The following is a 23241-nucleotide window of genomic DNA, read 5'->3' as shown; positions in this document are numbered from 1 at the left end:
TAAGTAGATTTGATAGAAAAATGTAGTCAAGATGGAACACAACTAACATGACATGTGCATTGCTAATGATAGAGATCTACCGACTAGGGTGGCATTGGTAAAATGAGATGATGATATAACGTTAGAGAGAATCACATATTACCATATATATGTTGAAGAATTTGAAACTAGAATTAATGTATTTGACATTGATACACATCGTATAAGCAATAAGATTACTTCCAATAATGAAGGATATCATAGATAGATATGGTACACTAAAAATTCTACAGTTTATATTCGTAGATGTCTCTCCATTGATTGATGAAGAAATGGTCTTGTGATTGATCATGTCAAGTATATCACAATGAAAGTAATGGATATAAAAACAAGACATGTTAACACATCTATATAATGTGCTTTAAAGACCATGCTCCTGCCCCCAAGGCTTGGTGTGGTGGTAAGAAGCGGGTGCATATTCAAAGCAACCAGGGTTCAATTCTAATGACACGCCTAAGACAATTGAATTACTGGTGCAGCTGGGGTGCCATGTCAAGAGCCACCGCGCTTCCTAGATTTACTTAGTGTACGGAATGTGAGGTTGGACCATCTATCCTATGATTAATCAGATTGTATATATATATATAATCCATTATGAAGCGAGCCTCTTATAATCTCAACCTTATATTGTTTGCAATGAGCTCTCCTCTCTTAAATAGAATGAAATGTAATGCTAAATTATGAGAGGATTACCAAAATCTTGAGTTGAAGCTTTCAAAATTCAACCCCTTAAAAACCTCTAAGAACTTGATCAAAGAACTTCAGAGAATTTTTGTGCAATCTATCAAGCTCATATCTTCCCAAAATCTTAAATAATGTACTACCCAATGGCATTAATACTATCCAACTTTAGTTAAAAGCAAAGGCTTCAAGTTGACTAAGCAAATAAATGTTCCTATGAGAAGCTGATGGTTATATCGTCATGCTAGAATCATATCTAGTTGTCAGTTGCTTGAACAAAACCATTTTGTTCGTCCAACTCTCATATTTAGTTGACTCTAGTTAAATAGCATGCTGCAGTCAACTGAAACCACATCTAGTTAGTTGGACCTCAAGTGGTCTCTGCTTCACTTAGCTTACACCCTCCATAAGCCAACACAATGTCCTACGACCATGACAAATCAACAAACCATGACTTAGGATATGTCGTGCCCTAGGTTGAAGCCTTCACAATCGAGCCACTAGGTAGCCCAGTCTATGGATTAAAATCTCGAGCCGTTTCGCCCTACACAAGTATCTCGTTCCACCCATGGACTAGCACCAGCACAATGTTGGCACGCCACGATGCGTCTGCAAGCATCGCGCAAGCTTGACGATGGATCTGAACGCGTCGTTCGAGCTCGGCAAAGCGTATGGACGCGTCGGGCAAAGCATCCGGATGGGTCGCGTGAACCCGGTGATGGGTCCGGAAGCGTTGTCGAGCCCAGTGACATGTCCGATCGCATCACGTGAGCCCGACATCACATCCAGACACGTCGCACAGGTCGTGCAGCCGTCGTGGAATAATGGAACAGGTGATTTCTTAGGCTTTAATAAATACCGAGAAGCGAGCGTCTAAAATAGTGACGCACGAGCATGGGCAGCGAGAGAAGACACGACGGTAAGGGGAAAATGAACTCAGGGGTTTTAATCAAAACTAAGGTTAATGTTTCTAATCAACTCTTAAATAGAATAACCAAACAGGCTTCCTAAAACCCTAACCGGATTATCCCATTAAAATAATTAAAATTTTATTTATTATAATTATTTTATTAAATTAAGTCACAAACATAATAATTTGAGTTAATAATTTTAATCAAATCCTAGCTATGACTAAGATTAAACCATGAGCCTAACCTTAGCTAGTTATCACACATCATTAATAGTGATGTTGGCTAAATACAAAAGCTTAAAGATTACATTGACGGTCATAATCTCTTGTAGCTCTCATTCTTAAAGATTTTCAATCTCTTTAATCCAAGTTGTTGAGCTATAAAATGCTCTAAACTTCGTAAGTTCCTCCATAACAAATACTCCATGCCATCGAGCCGCTAATTAATGTTTCATGGCCTAAATTGCACCTCATCCCTAGTTGTCAAGCCATAGAATGTGCCAAACTTCCTTAGTTCACTTCATGTCATTTGATCCAAGACGTATGTGAGACCACCCCATTTTATTCCATTGAGTCATTGAGCACACAATATCCATGATTGCAACCACAATCGGTCAATGTCGCATGCCATAGAGTCCACCTCGTTCTAAAATATCAAGCCATCAAGTGAACCAAACTCCTCGAGCCCTTTGATCCTTCATGCCTAATATTCATGAGCCTACACAAAGTCCTAGGTCCAAGCTAAGTCAACAAACCACGACTTAGAACATGTTATCCTAGGATGAAGGCTTCACAGCCAAGTCACTTGGTAGCCTACCTTTAGCTTGCCATCACACATCATTTACAATGATGTTAACTTAAAGACAAAAAGCTTAAAGATTATATTCACTCTCATAATCTCTTATATCTCTCATTCTTCAAGATTTTCAACCTCTTTATTCCAAGTTGCTAGGCTATCAAATGCTCTAAACTCCCCAAGTTCACTCTATAACCAATGCTCCATATCATTGAGCTGCCAGTTAATGTTCCATGCCCTAAGTTCCACCTTGCCAAGTCACCAAGCTATAGAACGCACTAAGATCCCCTAGCTCACTTCATCTCATCTAACAAAATATGTATGCAAGACCATTTGGTTGTATACCACTAAGTCATTAAGCAAACAATATCCATGATAGCAACCATAAACATTCAATGCTTTGTACCCTAGAGTCCCTCATTCTAGAACGTTGAATCATCAAAGGAACTAAGCTCCCCGAGCCATTCAATCCTCCATACTCATCATTAGAATAACCAAGTCATTAAGCAAAACCTAGATTGAACCTGTTAAAGTAGATCCACAAGCTTCATGTGCACTATTCCAAGTTTTTACACATTTGATGTATGTATTAAAAACATAAACAAAATCTAATATAGGCCTTACTTCTAAAACATGGTCGAACCTGACTCAAGCTCTACGTTTACACAAACACGAGCACCTAGCATCAAGTAAGAGTGTCACTAGAGGAAGAGACCTTATAGAGAACATTACTTGCAGGAATCAGGTTGTTGCTTTGACAAAGGAAAGATCAACAACTTCTATATGCCTATATAAGAAGAAAGGGAAATAACAAGAGTCGGAGCAAGAAATAAAGAGGCGCTTACAAGTGGAATAAGTTAATGTACAAAGGAAATTCAAGCTAAACAAATCAAGAAGATGAAAGTCACATTGGGTGAGGAGAACAAAGAATTTGTCAAGTTTGGTGAAGGCATGTTTAAAATCTCATTCCATGCTAGGCTAAATGATCGTATCCTAGTAAATCCCCAAAATTCGATACCACTCAGCACGAGGTTTGAAATCTCGAGCAGTTTCATAGTTTCAGTCTTTGACCGGAAAGATGTTCTGGTATAGTGCCGACACACCAATACATGGTGTCGGTGATAGATTAGAAGTTGAAGGAGGAAGAAGATGAAACAAAAGAAAGAGACATTGTCTGTGCGGAGTAGTATCGAGTTTCAATAATTTATTGGAACAATATGTTTCAACCATTTTGCCCAACATGATACAAGAATAAAATTATGCTTGGCATAGGCAATGCCTCCTTTCTGTGCTTCATCTCCTTCCTTCTTCAACTCCAATTCATTATCGGTATCACGTATCGAAACATTGGCACGATACCGAAACAATATTGTTCCAATCAAAAAACTAAAACTTTGACCGGACTCGAGATTTTGAACCTCGAGTGAACGAAGATTCCTCACTAGTAGCCAAGGAGAATTTTTCACCCACAAGCTTTCGAACCACAAGCATCAAAGTCTATGTGATACAATTAAATAGAGAAGCTGATGAATGAATACCTGGATCCCTACCACCATATCATAGGGAATTTTAAAATTCATGAACCTAGATAGTCCTCTCTAACTACAAATTATATAGGGCTTCAAAAATAAACTCTTATGCATTGTCAATATCTCAACCAAATCCTCAACAACATTGAAATTACTTACTTTTCTTCAACAATAGTTTTAGTTCCAACAAATAACATAATTAGTCCTCAAAAACAGCACACAATATCATAGTTTCTTGTACATGGCCAAGACAAGAAATAAATTAGATAAATTTTGGCCTTGTAACACAATAGTATCTTATCACACACCTAAGCAAGATAATGAAATGATAGAAAGAATAAGAAAGATGGTTAAGTAAAGCTAAGTTATAAGATAGATGCAAATGCACAATACACTATACCTTTTTTCCTTAAATTTGAATCCTCGTATTCATCATCAATATCATTGTCATCGATATTTTTGTCTTTTCCCCTGTAAAATGAATGTCACGTCCTTGCAAAAAGCCAACTATCCAAAATATCCATGTCCTTAGTATACATTCCATTTATACCTCTTCCTATTGCTTGCGCCTACATCACTGCTCTTCTTGTGCTCCCTCTCTTTCTGCCTTCTATAGACAAGTTTCTCTGCACATCTTTCCAAATGAAGAATGAATTAACTTTGAAGTTCTTGTGAATTTGATTTAATGAAATAAAAAAGGAAAAAATATAGAATACATGGTAAGTTGAAAAATGAAAATGAACATTGACAACATTTGGGAAATATGTTAACCCAGGAAAAGTACAAGTAAAAAAATATTTACTCAAAAGGATTGTCATTCCTCCTAAAGGCACTTCATCTAAGTATAGAACACAAATCAGCAAAGTCAGAATATTATGGGATAGCTCAAGACATGAATGAGTTGGATAACTTGTGGAGATTGGGCAATATTTTCCAATCTCATATCAACTTCAAGGGCAACAAATGTGATGTTGATTGTAGCTTTAGAATCATTATGATGTCATACAAAGTACTTGGTGTCAATGTCGAACTACCAACAATTGTAATAATAGTTTCACCTAGGGAAGCCTCTCTCATAATATCTCACAAGTGAACACGGAGTGTTGACCTGAGGTCCTGATTGACTGCAGTAGAATTTAGGGGGGCAATGTATTACATTAGTATTAAGATAATCCATACATGGATATTACATGAGTATAAATAGACTCATGAAAAGAACGTAAATATGTTACTGGGACTCAATCTACTAGATCCACAACGCTATCATTATGAGAATGGACCCATTTGTAAACAGATAAACTGAAAGGGTGTATATTATTTATACCATACCAAATTGGTAGAATTAGTAGGATAGAACTATAAATGTATATATACTTACTATCACAAACAAAGAAATACGACTGCCAATTATTAATTTGTTAATATAATCAAAGAAACTGAAAAGGGTGGGGGTTTTTCAAAAAATAATGTTTCAACTTGATAATTCACTTACTTTATACAATTAATCTAGTTATGGCTTCACCTTTTTCCTTTTTTCATGTTTGTACATGCAATGATTGAGATGGCTACTACTGATAAGCAGAATTCTCAAGCAAGGAAACCAATTGGTTTTGCACCAAGAACTTGAGCAAATACCCTAAGGTTGTCTTTTCTATGACGTAAGGAAACGCAAACAAGATGGTGAAAATTTTCCCTATTGGCCCTTTCCCTTCAATCCATTTGGCAGAACTGACTTTTCCCAGTTTGACCTAGTTGTTCTGCTCAATTTAGACATAAAAGAGATTGTTCAAGTGCACGGAAATTAAATCTGACCAAAAATGATTCAAAATTAGTTTTGTTCAAATATAATTTTGATTTATGCTTTTTTAATGTCTTAAACATATAAATTTTAAAAATTTAAGTTGTGCTCTCTCTTTCCTTCTCTTCAAAAAAACTCGACCGGGGAGGGGAACCAAAGCTAGGAAAATATTTTCTTATCCTTCTCTATTATTTTTTCCTTCCCTATCGTTTCCTCCCCTCATAGGCAACTAAGCTTAAAAGTCAACAAATATAACAAGAAAAGGTTTTAGCATCACTGTTTCTCTTATAAACATTTATTTGAAGTATCCCAAAGGTGTAAGGCTATCAATTATATTGGAAAAGGAGGGAAATCACTTTCATCTCCTCTATAAAAGAAATAAATGGTTCATGAGGAATGACAAAAAGATTCTCTATCTGATCTCAAAGTCATCATATAACACTTCTTCTAATTAGATCACTTTTAGGAATGAAATAATGTTCTTCCATGCCACTAAGGAAGTATATTTTTTAATCCAATAAAACCCAAAGAGATTCTCTCTCAAAGAATGGAAGACACTATAAAAAAACTCCTTTGCAGATCACCTCACAAGTATTTAAGGGCTCTTGAGATTATAAATCATCCACATGGGCTTGAAGGGAGTAAGACTTAGCCGAATGGAGAGTGAGCCCTTCCTTGCCGCTCTGCCTGTCAAGTTGAAGAAATGAATGCAACTTTATTTTCTTTTGGGTTATATTTTGAAAGTAGAAAAATCCTTTTGGATCGAATATAAGATGATAACTAAGACTGTCACTTGGATCCAGACACTTGTAGCATATTAGCGCATGACTTGTAGTAACATAGTTTTTCACTCTTGCCAATTATATGCTTTAGTGAAGGTGGCATAGAAGGTAAAATCCATACCTTAAACAATTCATCTTTTAAGAATTGAGTAGTTCAAAGGGTCTAAATGCAATATGGACAAGCATGAACTTTCATCCGAAGACACTGAAATAAAAGAGTGCTTAAATCTTAGATATGCCTTTCCACGTAATCAATATGCACTAATTCAGCAATTGCTGAAAAATTTAAACTCACAAGAAATCATCTCTATAAAAGCTACACTACACATAATAAGACCAACAAGAAATAAACTGCATAACAAGATTAGAAAACTATAACATAAAAGGAAGTAAAACCTCTAAAACAAGATTATATGGAAAAAAAGAGTACAAAGTGCCAATAACCTTTTACATGCCACCAATTTCACTAGAGCTTGCTTATTTTCTCCAGCTTCAAAATAGGAAAAATTTACCTGTACAAGATCAAATGAGAAAGTACATAACCAAATACATTTATAATGAACAAAAATGACTGAAAACAAAAGATGATTTAACTTCATTCTGGAAAGCATTATGAACCACAATTAACCAAGGTTCAAATCTTGAGTTGTGTATTGTTTTGGTCTTTAATTGGAACTATCATTAATACTATTGGGATATCATGATGATGTTCTTATATATACAAATTAAGTTCAATATTTGCTTTCCATTTAGAATGAGACAAACTACCTATACTCCCAATAACAAGAGAATGCATAAATCACCCAAGAATAGATCCTTAGAGACATTGTTTGTTAATTTTTAATAAATACAGCAACATAAGTTGCCTGAAAGGATCTCTGCTACAAACTAAGAGATGCAAAAAGGAAAGATGTAGAATTTTGTAACCCTAATCCAGGGGTAGGAAAATTATAGATGTGTTTTTCATGATCTGTTGCAGATCTTTCAATGACAATTCATTAATTAGCGGTTTGGAGAAAGTTAGAAGACTTGACACCATATATTACTAGGTTAGTGACTTCGTGTTAGCAGAATTTGGCATCATATTAAACATTCAAAGCAAGGAATTGGTAACCACATACTTAACATATCAAAGATGACAAATTGAGATGTCAAAACATCTCGATTACAATGCAGCAATGCCAAAAGTGCCAGAAAACAAGGAGCTGAAGGATTGAACTCTAAAGTGTTATATATGAATCCTACCATGTTATCTTTTTTGAGACTAGCTCATTAAGTAAATATAAAACAAAAAATCAATATAATAGATATTATTTAAAGAAACAAAGAGAAACAGTTTAAAAAATATCAAATCTTAATTTCAACCAAGCTTTAAAATTTCAAACCATGCCGGAGTTTCAACTTATAATCATATGGTTCTGTACCATATCATACCATGCCAATACGGTTTTGATACTTTTTAAAATATAAAATATATTAATATTTGATTGCTATAGATATTTATTATTGAGTCATATTTGAGATTCAAGTTTAAGTTTTAGTATCATCTCGTCAAATATTTGATGTTTATTAAGTGAAAGTCAATTTAGGTTTAACTGAAATCCATCAAGTAGGTTTAAGTAATATTTAATTTAGATTTATTTTAATCAGTTTAAAATTAAATCCAATTTATATATAAAATAATTAACTTCATTAGTAGTAATATATTTTATAAAGTTAGAAATTATATTATATTTAATTTTTTTTATCTTAATAATTTGTTTCCTCAAAAAGATTTTTCTCTCTATGTTTATCTCATGAATAGATAAAGAAAAGAAAAAAATAATGATCTTTAAAGAAGTTACGAGGTTTTGTTTTTCATCTATTTACGTTAAGAGGTATTTTTTCTCGTGTTTATTTTGATGGAGGAAAAAAATTAATGAATAAAATAGAAAATAAACAGCAAGAAAAAAATTCATGAATACGAGAAAAAAAAATAAGAAGGGAAAAGTTAATAGGATAAAGAAATACTTGTTTTAAAAATAAAATTTTCAACCTCTAAAATTAAAAAAAAAAGAGACATGAGTGTTATTGCAACCCCATAGAGGTCACGGCATCATCCGCAACCTCATAGCTATCTCATAGTGCTGGTATGGTGCCGATGTTGGTCAGCAAGCGGAACAGTACCACTATCCTAACCGGCATGACACAAAATTTAAATCGTTGATTTCAATCAAAAAGTAGTATTTTCTATAGAGTAATGGCCAGCCAACAAATTTACTGAAACTTCCATGTCAACTAATAAACTCAGCATACATAAATTTGTTTCTCTTGTGTTTGCATACATCATGAGGATAACATATATCCTCTCAAAAGGATTAATTTCTGCAGAAACAAGAAGACAGAAATCGAATGAATCTAATCTAGTAGATGATAAAAGAAGAAAATTTATAGAAAAAAAACGTCATTTGGTCGTGAACATGAAATGTCCTTATGCTGCATTGGATATGAGACTACTCCTTGTTTAAGGAAGGATCATAGGAGCGACAAGGTTAACCATCTCATAAGAATGTCTTTATCCAAATTTGAACCCAAACTTTGGACAGTAGCCCTTTGGATCTAACTTGCTACCCTCCAGATCTAGCTCACTACTAGACCGAGCAATTGTTGCTATCATTAAAGTCAAATTTGAAATTAAAGAAACAATATAAATTAAAAAAGAATAATCTTATAAGTCAGTAAATCCACAATTCTCATGCAGCAAACCAAGTAAACAAAGAAAGAGCAGGGTTAAGTGATGACGTAACATTGGACAACAATGCTATACGACAATTGAAAAGATTGAGCATTTGAAAATAGCAAAAGAAAACTAAAGATAGATATTGAGAGAAAAGTTCTTTTTCAAGATTTTATATCTAAAAATTTTTGACTTGCAATAGGAAGTAGATGCTATAGTTCCAAAAGTAGCATAGGCTAATTAAATCAAATTAAAAAAAATCATAAATTTTGTGCTATTTTAATTTTTGAAGAAAAGAAGTTTCCCTATCAACAAAAGACTGCTAATGTTGATTAAATTTGATTAAGGTTTAAAATTTCAAATCATACCAAATTTCTGCCTTTGATTGGAATGATACAAAATCTGTATTGTATTGTATCATATCATATCGATACAATTTTGATACTTATTTCATTAAATTACTAATAATATCAATCAACTTTTTATTATATTATGTAATGATTAATTAAGTTGTTAATACATACTTAGGTTTTTGTGTATAATTAATATAATCACCTTGGTTTTAATTTTTAGCTTCACTCATTTGTAAATTATATATTTCGTCTTTTTTATGACTTGAACTTATATATTTAACTTTTGCAGGAAAAGCATTGGAATGGGCAATGAGAAAATAAGACCTTCCAAGTCCTCTATAAAATAGGATGTGTTTGGCTTCCGAATTCGGTGATATTAGAGCAATTTCAGATTTGAAAATTTAGGAGACTTTAATTTGTTAAATATGTAATTTTACTTGAAATAAATGTATATTTTAAATCTTAATGTAATTGTTTCAAATTTATTTATAAGCATTTGATAAGAATTTAATATTAATTATGATTTTTTTATTTGATAAATCCTAAATAAAACTCTTAGATGAAATAAAGTAATTCAAAATACTAACATTTAATTTTAATTTGGTTTTGTTTATTTCACGTAATTAGAATTATTAGAATGAACGAAAAATAGAGATATACAACAACAACAACAACAACAACCAAGTCTTATCACACTAGATGGGGTCAACTATATGGATCCTTCTATGTTATTAAGTTCTATCCTTTACTATATCATTATCTATACTTAAATAAATTTTATCTTGTTTTATTGTTATTAACTAAGTCTTTTTTGGTCGTCCTCTTCCTCATTTGAATGTGTGTATTTGTCATAGTTTCACATTGTCTAACTGTAGTATTTATTAATCATCTAAATACATATTCGTATCATCTTAAATGTATCTCTCGGAGTTTTCCCTAATAGATGCAACTCTGACTTTCTCTCTAATGCTCTCATTTCATATTCTGTCTATCATCATATGTCTACACATCCACCTTAACATCCTCATCTCTGCAACTCTTATCTTTTGCTCATGTACTTCAGTTATAGTCCAATATTTAGCGTCATATAACATAGCAAGTTTAACTGTCATTTTATAGAACTTCCTTTTAGATTTTAGAGGTATTTTACGATCACATAAAACACCCAATACTCTCCTCCATTTCAACTTTGTATTTTATGTAAGACATCTGTCTCAATCCTTCTATCGTTTTACAAAAATGATCATAAATACTTAAAGCTCTCACTTCTAGACAACTTATCATCTTCTATCTTAACAAATGTCTATTATTACTAAACTTAATTTCTATATATTCTGTCATTACTCTACTAAGGCTAAAACCTTTCACTTCTCTGCCAAAATTCTAGTTTAACATTTACTCCATGTGTCTCATCTACCAAAATAATATCATCTGCAAACAACATGCACCACGGTACTATAACTTGAATGTGCCCAATGAGATCGTTCATGATTAATGTAAAAAGATAGGGACTTTGAGTATATCCTTGATATAATCCTATCTTTATTGAAAATGCTTCAGTTAATCCGCCTAAAATCTTCACTTTGGTCGTTACATCCTCATACATATCCTTAATTAGTTCAATATATGTTACGCTAAGACCTCTCTTTTCTATAATTCTCCATATAATTTCTCTTGAGATTCTATCATAAGTTTTTTCTAAGTCAGTGAATATCATGTGTAGATCTTGCTTTTGCTCCCGATACTTTTCAATTAGTTGCCTTAGAAGGTGTATAGCTCTTATTATCTACCTTCCTAGCATGAACCAAAATTAATTTTCAGTCACCATAGTCTCCTTCTTTAATCTTCTTTCTATTACTCTTTCCTAAAGTTTTATTGTATAACTCATTAGTTTAATACCCCTATAGTTTGACAAGTTTGTATGTCTCCGTTATTTTTATATAAGAGAACTAGAGTACTTGATTAGATATTTTTTTCCCTTTTCAAAATCATGTTAAATAATTTTGTAAGTCATTCAATACCTTATTTTCCTAGTCACTTTCCATATCTCTATCGGAATATCATCTGGTCCAACGACTTTTCCATTTTGCATCTCATTTAAAGCTTATTCTATATCTAAAATTTGAATTATATGATAAAAATTTAAATTTCTATACTTATTTAACTTACTTAAATTACTTAAGTTAAGTTGGTCACCTAAACCTTCATTAAAAAGTTGATGGAAATATCTCGTCGACCGCTCTTTTATCTCCATCATTTACTAGTACTCTATTACATTCATCTTTAATATATATTATTTGAATAAGATCTCCTGTTTTCCTCTCTCACTTTAACTATTATATAAATGTCTTCTTCCCCTTATTTTGTGTCTAATTTTCGATATAACCGTTCAAAAGTTTCATTCTTAGCTTCACTCACTGCTTTCTTAGCTTCTTTCTTTATTATTGTATATTTTTTTAAGTTTTCCTCATTATTATAAATATATAATTCCTTATAGGATATTAGTTTTTCCTTCCATTAAAAAGTTGATGAAAATATCTCGTCGATCGCTTTTTTATCTTCAGCATTTACTAATATCCTATTACATTCATCTTTAAGATATATTATTTGAATAAGATCTCTTGTTTTTCTCTCTCACTTTAACTATTCTATAAATGTCTTCTTCCCCTTATTTTGTGTCTAATATTCGATATAACCGTTCAAAAGTTTCATTTTTAGCTTCATTCACTGTTTTCTTAACTTCTTTCTTTATTATTGTATATTTTTTTAAGTTTTCCTCATTATTATAAATATATAATTCCTTATAGGATATTAGTTTTTCCTTCTCTTTCTCCTGCACTTTCTCACTCCACCACAAAAATTTCTTACTTTGGTTCATGTCCCTTTGACTCACCAAGTACACTCTTAGCCACTATTTTCAAAATTGAAACAACTTATCTCATATCGTATTAAAGTTATCATATATTTCACCTAATTGCTTATACTCCTACATTTTCCTTAAATATATTTTGCTTCCATCATTTAACTTCCACCACTTAATTCTAGGAGTCATATATATTTTACTCTTATTGATACTATACTTGAGGTGTATATCCAACACTACTAACCTATGTTGGATGGTTAAACTTTCTCTAGAGATGACCTTGGAATCTTTACAAATCTTTTTATCCCTCTTCCTAACCATAAGAAAATCAATTTGCAATTTATTATCTCCACGTTTGTACATGACCAAGTGTTCTTTTTTAAAAAAAAAACACATTAGCTAATATAAAGTTATATACTATCACAAAATCCAAAACAGTTTTCCCTTCTTTATTTATTGTTCCAAACTCATAACCGTCATGCACCCTCTCATATTCCTCATTTTCACTCCGATATACCTATTTAGATCACCTCCTATTAAAATCATTTCATTAAGCAGAATGTTTTATAATACTCCATCTAGGTCGTCCCAAAATCTTGGTTGAACGCTTTTATTTAATCCTACTTGAGGTGCATATATACTAATTACGTTCATAGTTTCTTTCGTCACTACTATCTTGAGAGCTATAATTCTATCATCTTTCTAACTACTATAACTTTATCCTTTGACAAACTATCTACAACAATACTCACTCCATTTCTTGTTTTACTCTTTCCTGTATACTATAATTTAAAACTCAAGTTCTCTATCATCTTTGTCTTCTCGCCTACCCATTTTTTCTCTTGTACACATAAAATATTAATTCTTTTTCTAATCATTGTATCTACTATTTTTATTATTTTACTAATACGGGTTCCCATGTTTCAAATCTTAGACTATTAATTTTCCTATAATATTTGTTCTTATCAACCTATGGTGTGAGAACTCTTGTACATTTAACACTACACCCAAGTTCTTATGGAGATGTAGCCGTCCTTGCTAATACGTTATAATCGGACTCGCAACGCAAACTCTTACATATTTAACACTACGCCCGAGTTCTAGAGATATAGGGGTTCCTTGTCGAGACGTTACAGTTGATCCTGTAATGCATTGCTTTCGAGGAAAAACCTAACATTAGCACAATAGTATAATTGATCCATTCATTAACATAACCCTCCTTTATTCGAGCTTGGGATCGGTCATAACGGGGTTAATTTGGCATGGACGGAGTTGAAAAATAGAGATAAACAAAATTTTAAAATGTAAAATATTATATCTTAGACTTAGATTTTAAATTTACTTAACTTTATCATAAAATTTAAATAAAAAATATGATATAGATTCAATCAAATTTGAAAACATCGTTTAAAGTATATTATTCTGGTAAATCACTAAAACTCGATATCACTCGGCTCCAAGGTTAAAAATCTCTAATCGTGTCATAGTTTAGGACCTTGATTTGAAAGATATTGTTCCAATATTGTACCGATGCGCCAATGTATGGTATCGATAACAAATTCGAGGTTGAAGGAGGAAGGAGATAAAGCAAAGGAAGGAGACGTTATCTGTGTTGAGTGGTATCGAGATTAAATAATTTATCGAAATGATATATTTTCAGCCATTGCACCTAGCATGTATCAAGATTTAAAATAATGCTCGGCATATACAATGTCTCTTTCTATGCTTTATCTCCTTCTTCAACTTCAATCCATTACAAGCATTGTGTATCAAAACAATATTATTCTGATTAAAGATTGACATTTGACACGGCTCAAGATTTTAAACTTTGTTTGAAAATTTTAGATTGAAGCATTTTTTTCAATAAATTAAATTCAAATTTAAATTTTTTTTATACCTTGAAATTGAATTCTCAACTAAATAGAGCTTTTTTTAATTAATACATTTAGTGAATACATATTATAATCAACATGCATCTTCAATCATATTCTAATGTAATAAATTAAAAATAATGTAAATTTTTTTTAAAAAAAATAACTTAATTGAACAAATTTGCATTTAACTAAAGCAGCAAATCAAACTCTTGTTGCTTCAGGGTGTTGGAGCTTCATGTACCGGGCTGTCCTTTTTTTAGCAAGTCAAACTCTTGTTGCTGCTTGACACTTAACTAAAGGTGAGAAAGACACAAATGAAGAGAAAGAAGCTCAACACGATCTCAATGAACCCTAGTTTTCTCATTGCTTGTATAATCTTTAAACGTCATAAAAGTCAAAACAAGAAGAAAAAAAAACCTTGTTGATGTTAAATACTAAAGCTTATTCTATTTAAATTTTCTGTATTTTTAAATTATTAAAAAAATAGATGACTAATTAAAATAAATTGAACTATTATTTTGTGTTTTAGGATAGAGTGAAAGTTGATTTAATGTTAGATTGAGCCCATCAAGTAGACATGATAATTAAGATTAAGATTAAGTGGGTTCAAATTAAACTTGATTGGATTTATTTTAACTAGTTTAAACTAGAACCAAATTTATATATATTGGATAATCCAGTCTAGTTGTTTTAATTAGGTTAATGTATTATTAAAAAGTTGTGAATTATTTTTCCTTCTTTTTCATGCTTCTCTCCTTCTAGATTCCTCCTGCAACAAGAATTGCTTGCCCATGCCACTCGTGTTGCATGGCTAAACCATTATCACTAACTAACTCGCCGCCCACCCTTTATTATTCCTCTCCTTGGTCTCTCTTCTCTCCCTCTCTATTTCACCTTTCCATTACACCTTGTCGATGCTGAAGATGTCAAGTGTCGATCGGTGAGTAAAATCATAAATTTCGCCCATGTCTACTCACAGACTTTAGATCAACAAACCATGGTGTCTCACTAATAAAGATTTGCCGAGACATCTTGGATTATTTTTTTGTATTTTTGCCTTTAACAGATATAGCCAATATTATTGAAGTTCCTCAACTTAATTTCAGCTTCTATCACCCAATTTCAGCTGAAAATAGTGCAGATGAGATTAAAAAAAACCTCTAAGGTTCTATGAGCAGAAAAGGAAAGGAAAAAAAATGTGGATGAACTTGATGTAGCTATAAAACCTAAACAATTTAAATTGAGACCCATTAGGCAATGAATTGAAGCTACATCATTATTCGAAGACAAAACAGATTAGAGTGAGTCCCAGTAGATCATTTCCATTAAAGTATTGCCAACAATTTAAAAAGCAAGAAATATTTCTATCTTCACATCTGAGATGACGTAAACACCATCAGAAGTTGGCAATTGTTCCTATACACTCAACTTGTTAGGCAAACTTAAAATTTTCAAATACGCAATGAAGGTGAAAAATATTGCTAAAGATATCAATATTTAGACTAATATGATGCCGCAGACTAACATGAACAAAACCTTTATAAAACAGTCCATGTTTATGCCATATACTATGAATATGATAGCATCCCCCAATGAGGAGAAATATTCTTGTCAAACTTTGGCATCACTTGACTAAAAGGATGGGAAGAGAGAGGAGATGCACTAATTGAAGAACTAGAAGTGATGCCAAAGTCAGAGAAATCAAAGTGTATCCATATTATATACCTGTATTAGTTATGTCAGTTAAGTCTAACTCAAGTAATTATCTGTTATATATTTATGGGAATTCGTGGAAAAATTAAATTCAAAACCAAATGTCTTGATGTCTAATTCGATGCATCTAATGTTGCATGAACCAAAGCTCCCATCCACTTATCTAGTAATCATTAGTTGAAATGCATGTTACATTTATTACTTTGTCCAAAAGTTATGATTCAATTGATTTTATAATTGCCATAGACTTTAATTAGGTGATAAAGAAGCTAAGTGAAAGCAATCAGCTTAGGTTTAAGACTCATTTTAGTTGATCTCAGAACATGTCAAAGCACGTCACTTGTTGACACAATATGGTATTGAAACCGTAACATTCCAGCGGGAAACCAAAATTGCCACAAGTAACAACCCTCTAAACCTTGTATGCAACAATAACATATCTGAACTGAAATATACGGGACAACTTCAAAAAGTCCCAGTATGATAATCAAATATAGATTCCTTACATATTGTTTCTACAGCACTATATTTCAGGAAATAAATTTCATGAATCCCACCATGGTATCCATGTGCAGGTTACATCAGATGCATCCATGATATATTCAATTCACAGAGATCTTATTGGTTGCTGCTAAACTTTACATTTTAATTGGTAGGCACTTTATGATTAGAGCCTGAGAAGGAACTATTTTTTATGTTTGAGAAGGATAATCTCTTCTTCTCGGTCCTCAATAGGTTTGTTTTTCATATTATTGCTTAACATTTTTGTCATTTCACAGATTCAAGCAGGAAGAATATCTGATACCTAATTATAGCGTTTTTATTAGCCGCTAGAATATCTTGTTTGGTATTCAAGGCTTAATTTTCAGGTACTCAGAAATAGTCGTGATGCAAAAGGATATCTTGGGTGGTTTTAAATCAAAAAGATGCAATCGAGACAAATCCATAGTTAATCAACTCCTAGGAGCACATCAGCATTGTAAATTCCTGGTAACATTTGTGAAATGGAAAAGTTCTTCCAAGTTAGCTGAGTGCCAAGGATATGCTCCAGCAAAGTTATAATAGAAAACTAGCTCTTTGCTCCAAATACCCAAACGTTTAATATCCTTCTTAAAATTAATTAAATAACAAATCTTGTCACACATGAACAATTATTCACTTTTGAAGCAATAAAAGTAGGAAAACTCGTACCTCATAACTTCCTAGATTCTCTTTCTCACTGCATTTCTTGTTACCGCATACAAATTGGCCTGTTACGATAAACAAGTTAACGACAACATCCGAATTGGAAAACCACTTCCACAATGATCCTAAAGGAAACACAGTGATCAACCTCAAATCCATGTAAAAGATTTGCAATCATGAAGATCCTATTATCACAATATTATACAAAAAAAAATTGAAAAATCAAAAGAAATCCCTGAATATAGAAAGTTTTAGGTTGCCAATGATAGATCAATCTAGCATCATTTCAGTGTACAGCAGTTCCACAGCTCTAGGTGGCTCAGTAATGCTTATCCAAGTTATCAAAAAGTACACTAAATATTTCCCATTTTATAGCAATATATTTAAGGAAACTAGCTCTGCCATAAAGAAAACTATGGAAACATAGTGGTAAAGGAAGAAAGTAAACAAAGAGAGAAGATGATAATAAGGTAATATACATAGAAGTAGAAGGGACTATTGAGGAGGAAGTAAACCCCTGATGTGTTTTCCCCAAACATGGCATTCAGATATAGGCATGTAGCCTGCCTCTCATACTCCTCACCATCATATTTGCAAAGCCAACCTATGACATCACCAATCACTTTACTTGTACTGCCTCCAAACATGGATTGGAGACAAAGTTGTTCGTCAATGCATCTTATCCTCGACCCTTTAACACTTGGACTCCTCATTTAGCCCCTTAATATCCATGTCGAACACCGACACTCAGACGCAAGCACTACAGTGAGCACCTCAAGATTCACATTGATCAGATGTAAAATTGTACAAGAATAGCCATGCTGATCACTCAATCCACACCAGAGATGGATACTTATAGGCCAGTTAAGAGTAGCCTCAATTTACAAATTTCATCTGGCAATTTCCCATGCATCTGCAAATCCATCTGCACTCCTAATTTCGGCATTCATTTTCCATTGTGCTCATGTTGTTTCTATTTCTATAGCAGGCATTGATGAGCTCCCTTCTTCACGCGGAGTCATTCTTAGCCTCCATCTCGTTTTTTTAGCACAATTGACAAGTTTGGCCTTATTCTTTCATGAATACCCCTTGCTTCTTCTTGATTTTGCTATGACTAAGTGTTAGTAGCACTTGTAACTGTTGCCCATGCAACTAGATTTCTCTACGTCTGTTCTCTCACATTTGCCCAAGCTACACATCTAGCGACTGCAAGAAGACGCATCCAGCAAGGGACACAGTTATTCTTTTCTCCAGCAACAAACCGGAGTTCTGATCTGACTCCACCATCTTTGCTTCACTAGAAGCACAATAAGATCTTTCACTATTGATATATTGTCACATCCAATAAAGGGCCTCCATAAATCAATCCTTCCAGCAAAGGTAGCAGATAACAACCTCTCCATTTGAAAGAATCTTCTTCTTCCTGCATCGATTCAGTAGTTATGGATTAAACTTGATTTTAAATTTAAAGATTACCACTCTTCCTGTACTCACAGACAAAGAAAGAGAGATATTCTATATCTACTCCATTCAGCAAAGTCCAATCTCTATATTTGCCGAGAATTGTTCTAAATTTGTTCCATTCAGTGTCTTCATTTGCATAATGTTTGTTGTTTCAGTTCAGTTAACTTAGCACCCACATGAAATTGAACTATTGATGTAAAGATTTTCATGCCATCCTTCTTGGTTGTAAACCCTACTGGACACAGTGTTGATATACAAATTGAGCAGTATAAATACTCCAGCAGCAAGTTCTGAGCTGTGTTTTCTCATTTTGAGTCATCTTAGTTTATGAGAGTGTAAAATACCGAAAATAGGCGAATATTAATAAGGGAATTTTCCGGAATTTTTGGAAATTTTTCGGAAATTTTTCGGAGCTCGTACGGATGAGTTAACGGGGATAAAAACAGGGCCCGGGAAAAGCCTGTTTAGGCTACCCCATTTAAGCGAGGAAAAATTGAATATGTTTATTCATTTCTTTTTTCTTTGCTTTTTCTTTTGTTTTCGCCGAATTCCTTCCCTCTCCCTCACGCACCCAAGCCGCATCCCCTCCTCACCCGACGCCATCTTCTCCCGAGCCCTAACCGGCGCTGAGCGGTTTCCTCTCCCTCTCCGCGTACAAAACCTCTCGGCCAAGGGCTTCGCCTTCTTCTTTTTCTTCCCGAGCTTTGCCCTAATCTCTCTGCAGCCCGTCGCCGTCGAACGGAGCACCGTCGGCCAGTTCTTCTTTCCCCGACAGCCATTTCTCCTCGACGCATTCCCTTCTTCTTCCACCTCACCGGCGCTTGAGCAAGAGCCGGCAGACTCCTCTGCCTCCCGATTCCTTCCCCCTCCTCTGGTCCGACGAGACACCGCCGGTCTTCCTTCTGCTCTAGCCGAGTCCCTCCCACCAGCCGCCGAACTCGCGTGCCCTAGATTTTGGGTTCACAGCCACCGCCCCTCTCCGATCTCCTCTGTGCCAGCCACCAGCTCCGACCTAGCGCTGACCGCCGGCTGATTTTCTGTGCCTTAGTCGCCGTTGTGAGGTTTGAGCCGACCAACAGATTCACTGCCGCCACCGTCGGCCAAGTTCCCTCTTCCGTGTCGCTGATCTGGAGCGACTGCTGCCGTGCTTCTGTTTTGTGTGCTGCCGGGAGTCGAGAGCTCGAGAAGGCGACAGAGGACAACAGTGATTCGGCAGTGGGATTTAAGGTAAGGGTTTAAGGTTTGGTTTTCGATTTGTGCTCTGATTATTTTTGTGTTGCGAGCAGCACTTGTGTTGGGTGGAAGATCATGCTAACTAAGGATAGTGGTCTTTAATTGTAGATTCATTTCGCTGGAAGTGTATCGAGGTTCCACAGCAGCTGTGATTTTTCCGACCATAATTTCCAGCAACATCCTTGCTGTGAGAAGTGAGGTAAGGAATAGGATTTTAATCATGTTATCAATGATTGATAGATAGGTTAATAATTAACGTTAACCTAGGTACATGTGTTTTTTTTTGAAATTAGGGTTTTTGCCCTAATTTAGGGTTAAAGAATTTATTTAGCTATTTATAGGAATTTAGCTAAATAATCGTATATCTAATGGATACAGGACTTTGACGCGAGACGAGTATCTCGATGTCGGATTTGGACATTCCTATTGGAGACGGGTACTTTTGACTTTATGTCTTTGATATGCATAGTAGTGAATTTAACAAGTAGCAATAATTATGTTCTCTTATTTGTTTCGGTTAATCACTACCCGATACCCGTTACATGATTGATTGATTGCTTGTTTTGCATCTCATGTATTCCTTACCTGCTTATACATGCTTATAGGGGTAGTGATATACCATGCTTCACCATGTTCAGGACCTAGGTTTTATACCTTCAGTGTACCTTTGATTTGATTCGTTGACCTATGGTGCACTTTTATATATATATGGATTAGCTCAGGATATTTTGTGGTTAGTGTCATGCACCATATGCATGATTGCATGCTGTGCGATAGTCCGCTCCATTATTGTTGAGCACATCGCCAGTTACATGGATCTGCACACACCACCACTCATGGGTTAGTGGTCGATTCAGGCAGTGTGTGATGCAGCAGGGACTTTGTTTGGCTCCGTTGGTCCGCTCATGGGTAGCGTGATGCAACGTGTTAGCCGACAGAGATTCCTCCCCGTCATCGTGTACAGAGCATTGCGCTCCCCATTTATGATTTGGGGTAGGAGGATAGGTGTACTCCGACAAGCATCCCGTCCACTCGGTCACTCATCATGAACCGAGATAGTGCAGTTATTCTACCCACTCGACCTCACTATTGTGTGTGAGATGATTGGCTGGCGTCGGGGTGACCAGGACATCATTGGCATCATACGCATGATGCATTTATTGCTGTGTTTGCTGCTGCATTTATATGTTGTATATTGCTTGGACGCCTATGTTTGACATGCATACAGATTTCTATCCACTTGGACTGTTTGTCCTTATACCCGTGTCTGTTAAGATGCTTTTCTCCTGCTTACTTCAATTGCATTTCATCCTTTTATATCAGGAGACTGTACGCATGATTAGTACTAGATGTTATTTCCCTACTTTGCATATCAGTTGTACCTGCTGAGTGTTGGACTCACCCCGCCTCCATTGTTGATATTTTCAGGTTGATGCTGTCAGGAGAGAGTTCCAGTTGTTGGTCCCCTGCAGACCACGAGGACTTATTGACCTTTTAGTTTTTCTTCTTATTTGACTATGTTTAGAATTGGTTTATTTTGATACTTGGATAATGTATGGATTGTATTTGTCGATGGATTTTTATTCGATATGTTTTACTACATACCTGCCTAGACGGCAGAAGAGGTGAGTTTGTCGGATTTGAGCTTTATGGGTGTAGTGGAGTAGGGTTGTTTTCGAGTCATCTTATTACTGCTCAGTTTGATTATTATTAAACTGCGTGGTTGTGTCAGCCAGAGGCTGAAATTTATATAAACTGCGTGGTTGTCTGTGTTATTGTTTGCTTATTATTATTGTTATTATTTCAGCCGCATGTGGCTGAGGTATATAGTGTTTGTAGAAAGTTTCAGATTGTCCGCCGTACAGGGGAGATGCTGCCGAAATTTCTTCGGACAGGGACTCCTCCAGGGCGTGACATCTCACTTGGTTACCAGAATTCATAAACTCTAATACTTAAGCCTGGAGATTTAGAGTTCGAATCCTGGGGGAGGCAAAAATCCACTGACCAAGGGTGGAAAGTCCTAGTGAGTAACGACACGGCCAAGGGTCGTCGGTCGACGACATTAGAGGTCGCCAAATGGGCCGACGACATAAGGACCGACGGTCGACGACATGAGAGGTCGCCAAATGGGCCGCCAAATGGGCCAAAAGGACCGAGTAGTTACAAAGAGTACTCCCAGCAATATATAATTCATAGCTTTGGGTCAAAAACATCAACTCTAGGTTCATGAATTTTAGAACGTATTGTCAGGGGCTTAATTTTAACACCACTCGCCTGTGTGGCACTTAGACAATTTATCCCTGTAAAATTCCAAAGTAAGCCTAGCTTACTAGAGACCCACACAAGAAAAAACTAAAAGAGATTGAGAGAGCTTGAGAGATTAGTAAGTAAAGAGTGCTTAGTGGGTGAATGATTTATAAGTGAAGGGAGCTATTTATTAGCATCCTCCACCTGAATTGATAGTTGGATCGAAGGAGGTAACAACAATTGTTGGTGCACGGTTATACTTGTTTCTACTTAAGTCATCTTGGTCTTTATGGAACACAAACATAGAAGACAGGATAATCCTTTGACAGAAGTTGGATAGCAAAATAATTTACCCACACTTGATGACTAGGAAGGGACCTTCCTATCTTCTTATAAACCCCTAATACACTTTTCATAAGGACTTGAATTGCTTGGGTAGAAGTTTCACAAGTATCGTGTCGCCTTCATCGAACTTCTCTATGTCGCCTCTTTATATCTACCCATTTCTTTATCTTCTTAGCGGCTTTGTACAAATAAGCCCTCAAAATATGAGTTTGCTTCTTAGCTAGCATATAGGTAGCAAGGCTCTTCCCTCCATAAATTGAGTCAATAATATTGGGTGTTATGGGTTGTTGCTCGATCACAGCCTCAAATGAAAGAATCGGGCAACATTCAAAAACTGTACTCAATCTCGTTGATGAGCACTCACATAGTGTCAAGTAAATACCAAGTATCCCATTGATGTGCTCAATTTATCTATCACTTTGAGGATGAAAGTAATGGGTGCAAATTTGCAAGTGCACGGAAATGTCAAGTAATACAAAGATCAAATCCACATGGGCTGGTGATCGAGTACTAACTTACTAATCAGACTTAATTATCTAGACCAAATCAAGAATGTCAAGTGTCACGAACGCAATTACTGAAGTCTAGATGCGAAAAGAGAACGAAGAGGGTGAGAGAGAGAAGGAAATCAGAGAGACAATAGGAAGACAGTGTAATCAAAGCGACGAGTCAGAGAAGGCTGGAGACAAAGAAGGTAGATAAGGCAGAAGAAA

At 34.8% G+C, this 23241-nt stretch overlaps 1 protein-coding gene across 5 annotated transcripts in view; it reads right to left on the bottom strand.

Moving 5' to 3' along the window:
* The window catches only part of LOC122055955 (protein FRA10AC1-like), a 49209-nt gene that overhangs the window by 7936 nt on the left and 18032 nt on the right, over positions 1 to 23241 (bottom strand). For all 5 annotated transcript variants that reach the window (XR_006132954.1, XM_042617663.1, XM_042617661.1 and 2 more), the window contains exons 4-7: positions 17246 to 17304; positions 6980 to 7047; positions 4506 to 4589; positions 4356 to 4426 (exon numbers count right to left, since the gene is read on the bottom strand). Coding sequence is in view for 4 of the 5 variants with exons in the window: in XM_042617663.1 (XP_042473597.1) it covers positions 4356 to 4426; positions 4506 to 4589; positions 6980 to 7047; positions 17246 to 17304 (282 nt within the window). In the remaining variant the exon portion in view is untranslated. The remainder of the gene's footprint in view (positions 1 to 4355; positions 4427 to 4505; positions 4590 to 6979; positions 7048 to 17245; positions 17305 to 23241) is intronic.

The sequence above is a fragment of the Zingiber officinale genome, chromosome 3B (assembly GCF_018446385.1).
Source record: "Zingiber officinale cultivar Zhangliang chromosome 3B, Zo_v1.1, whole genome shotgun sequence".
NCBI classification, from domain to species: Eukaryota; Viridiplantae; Streptophyta; class Magnoliopsida; order Zingiberales; family Zingiberaceae; genus Zingiber; species Zingiber officinale.
Note: the sequence above shows the minus strand (reverse complement) of the source record. Positions and strands in the feature narration are given on the sequence as shown.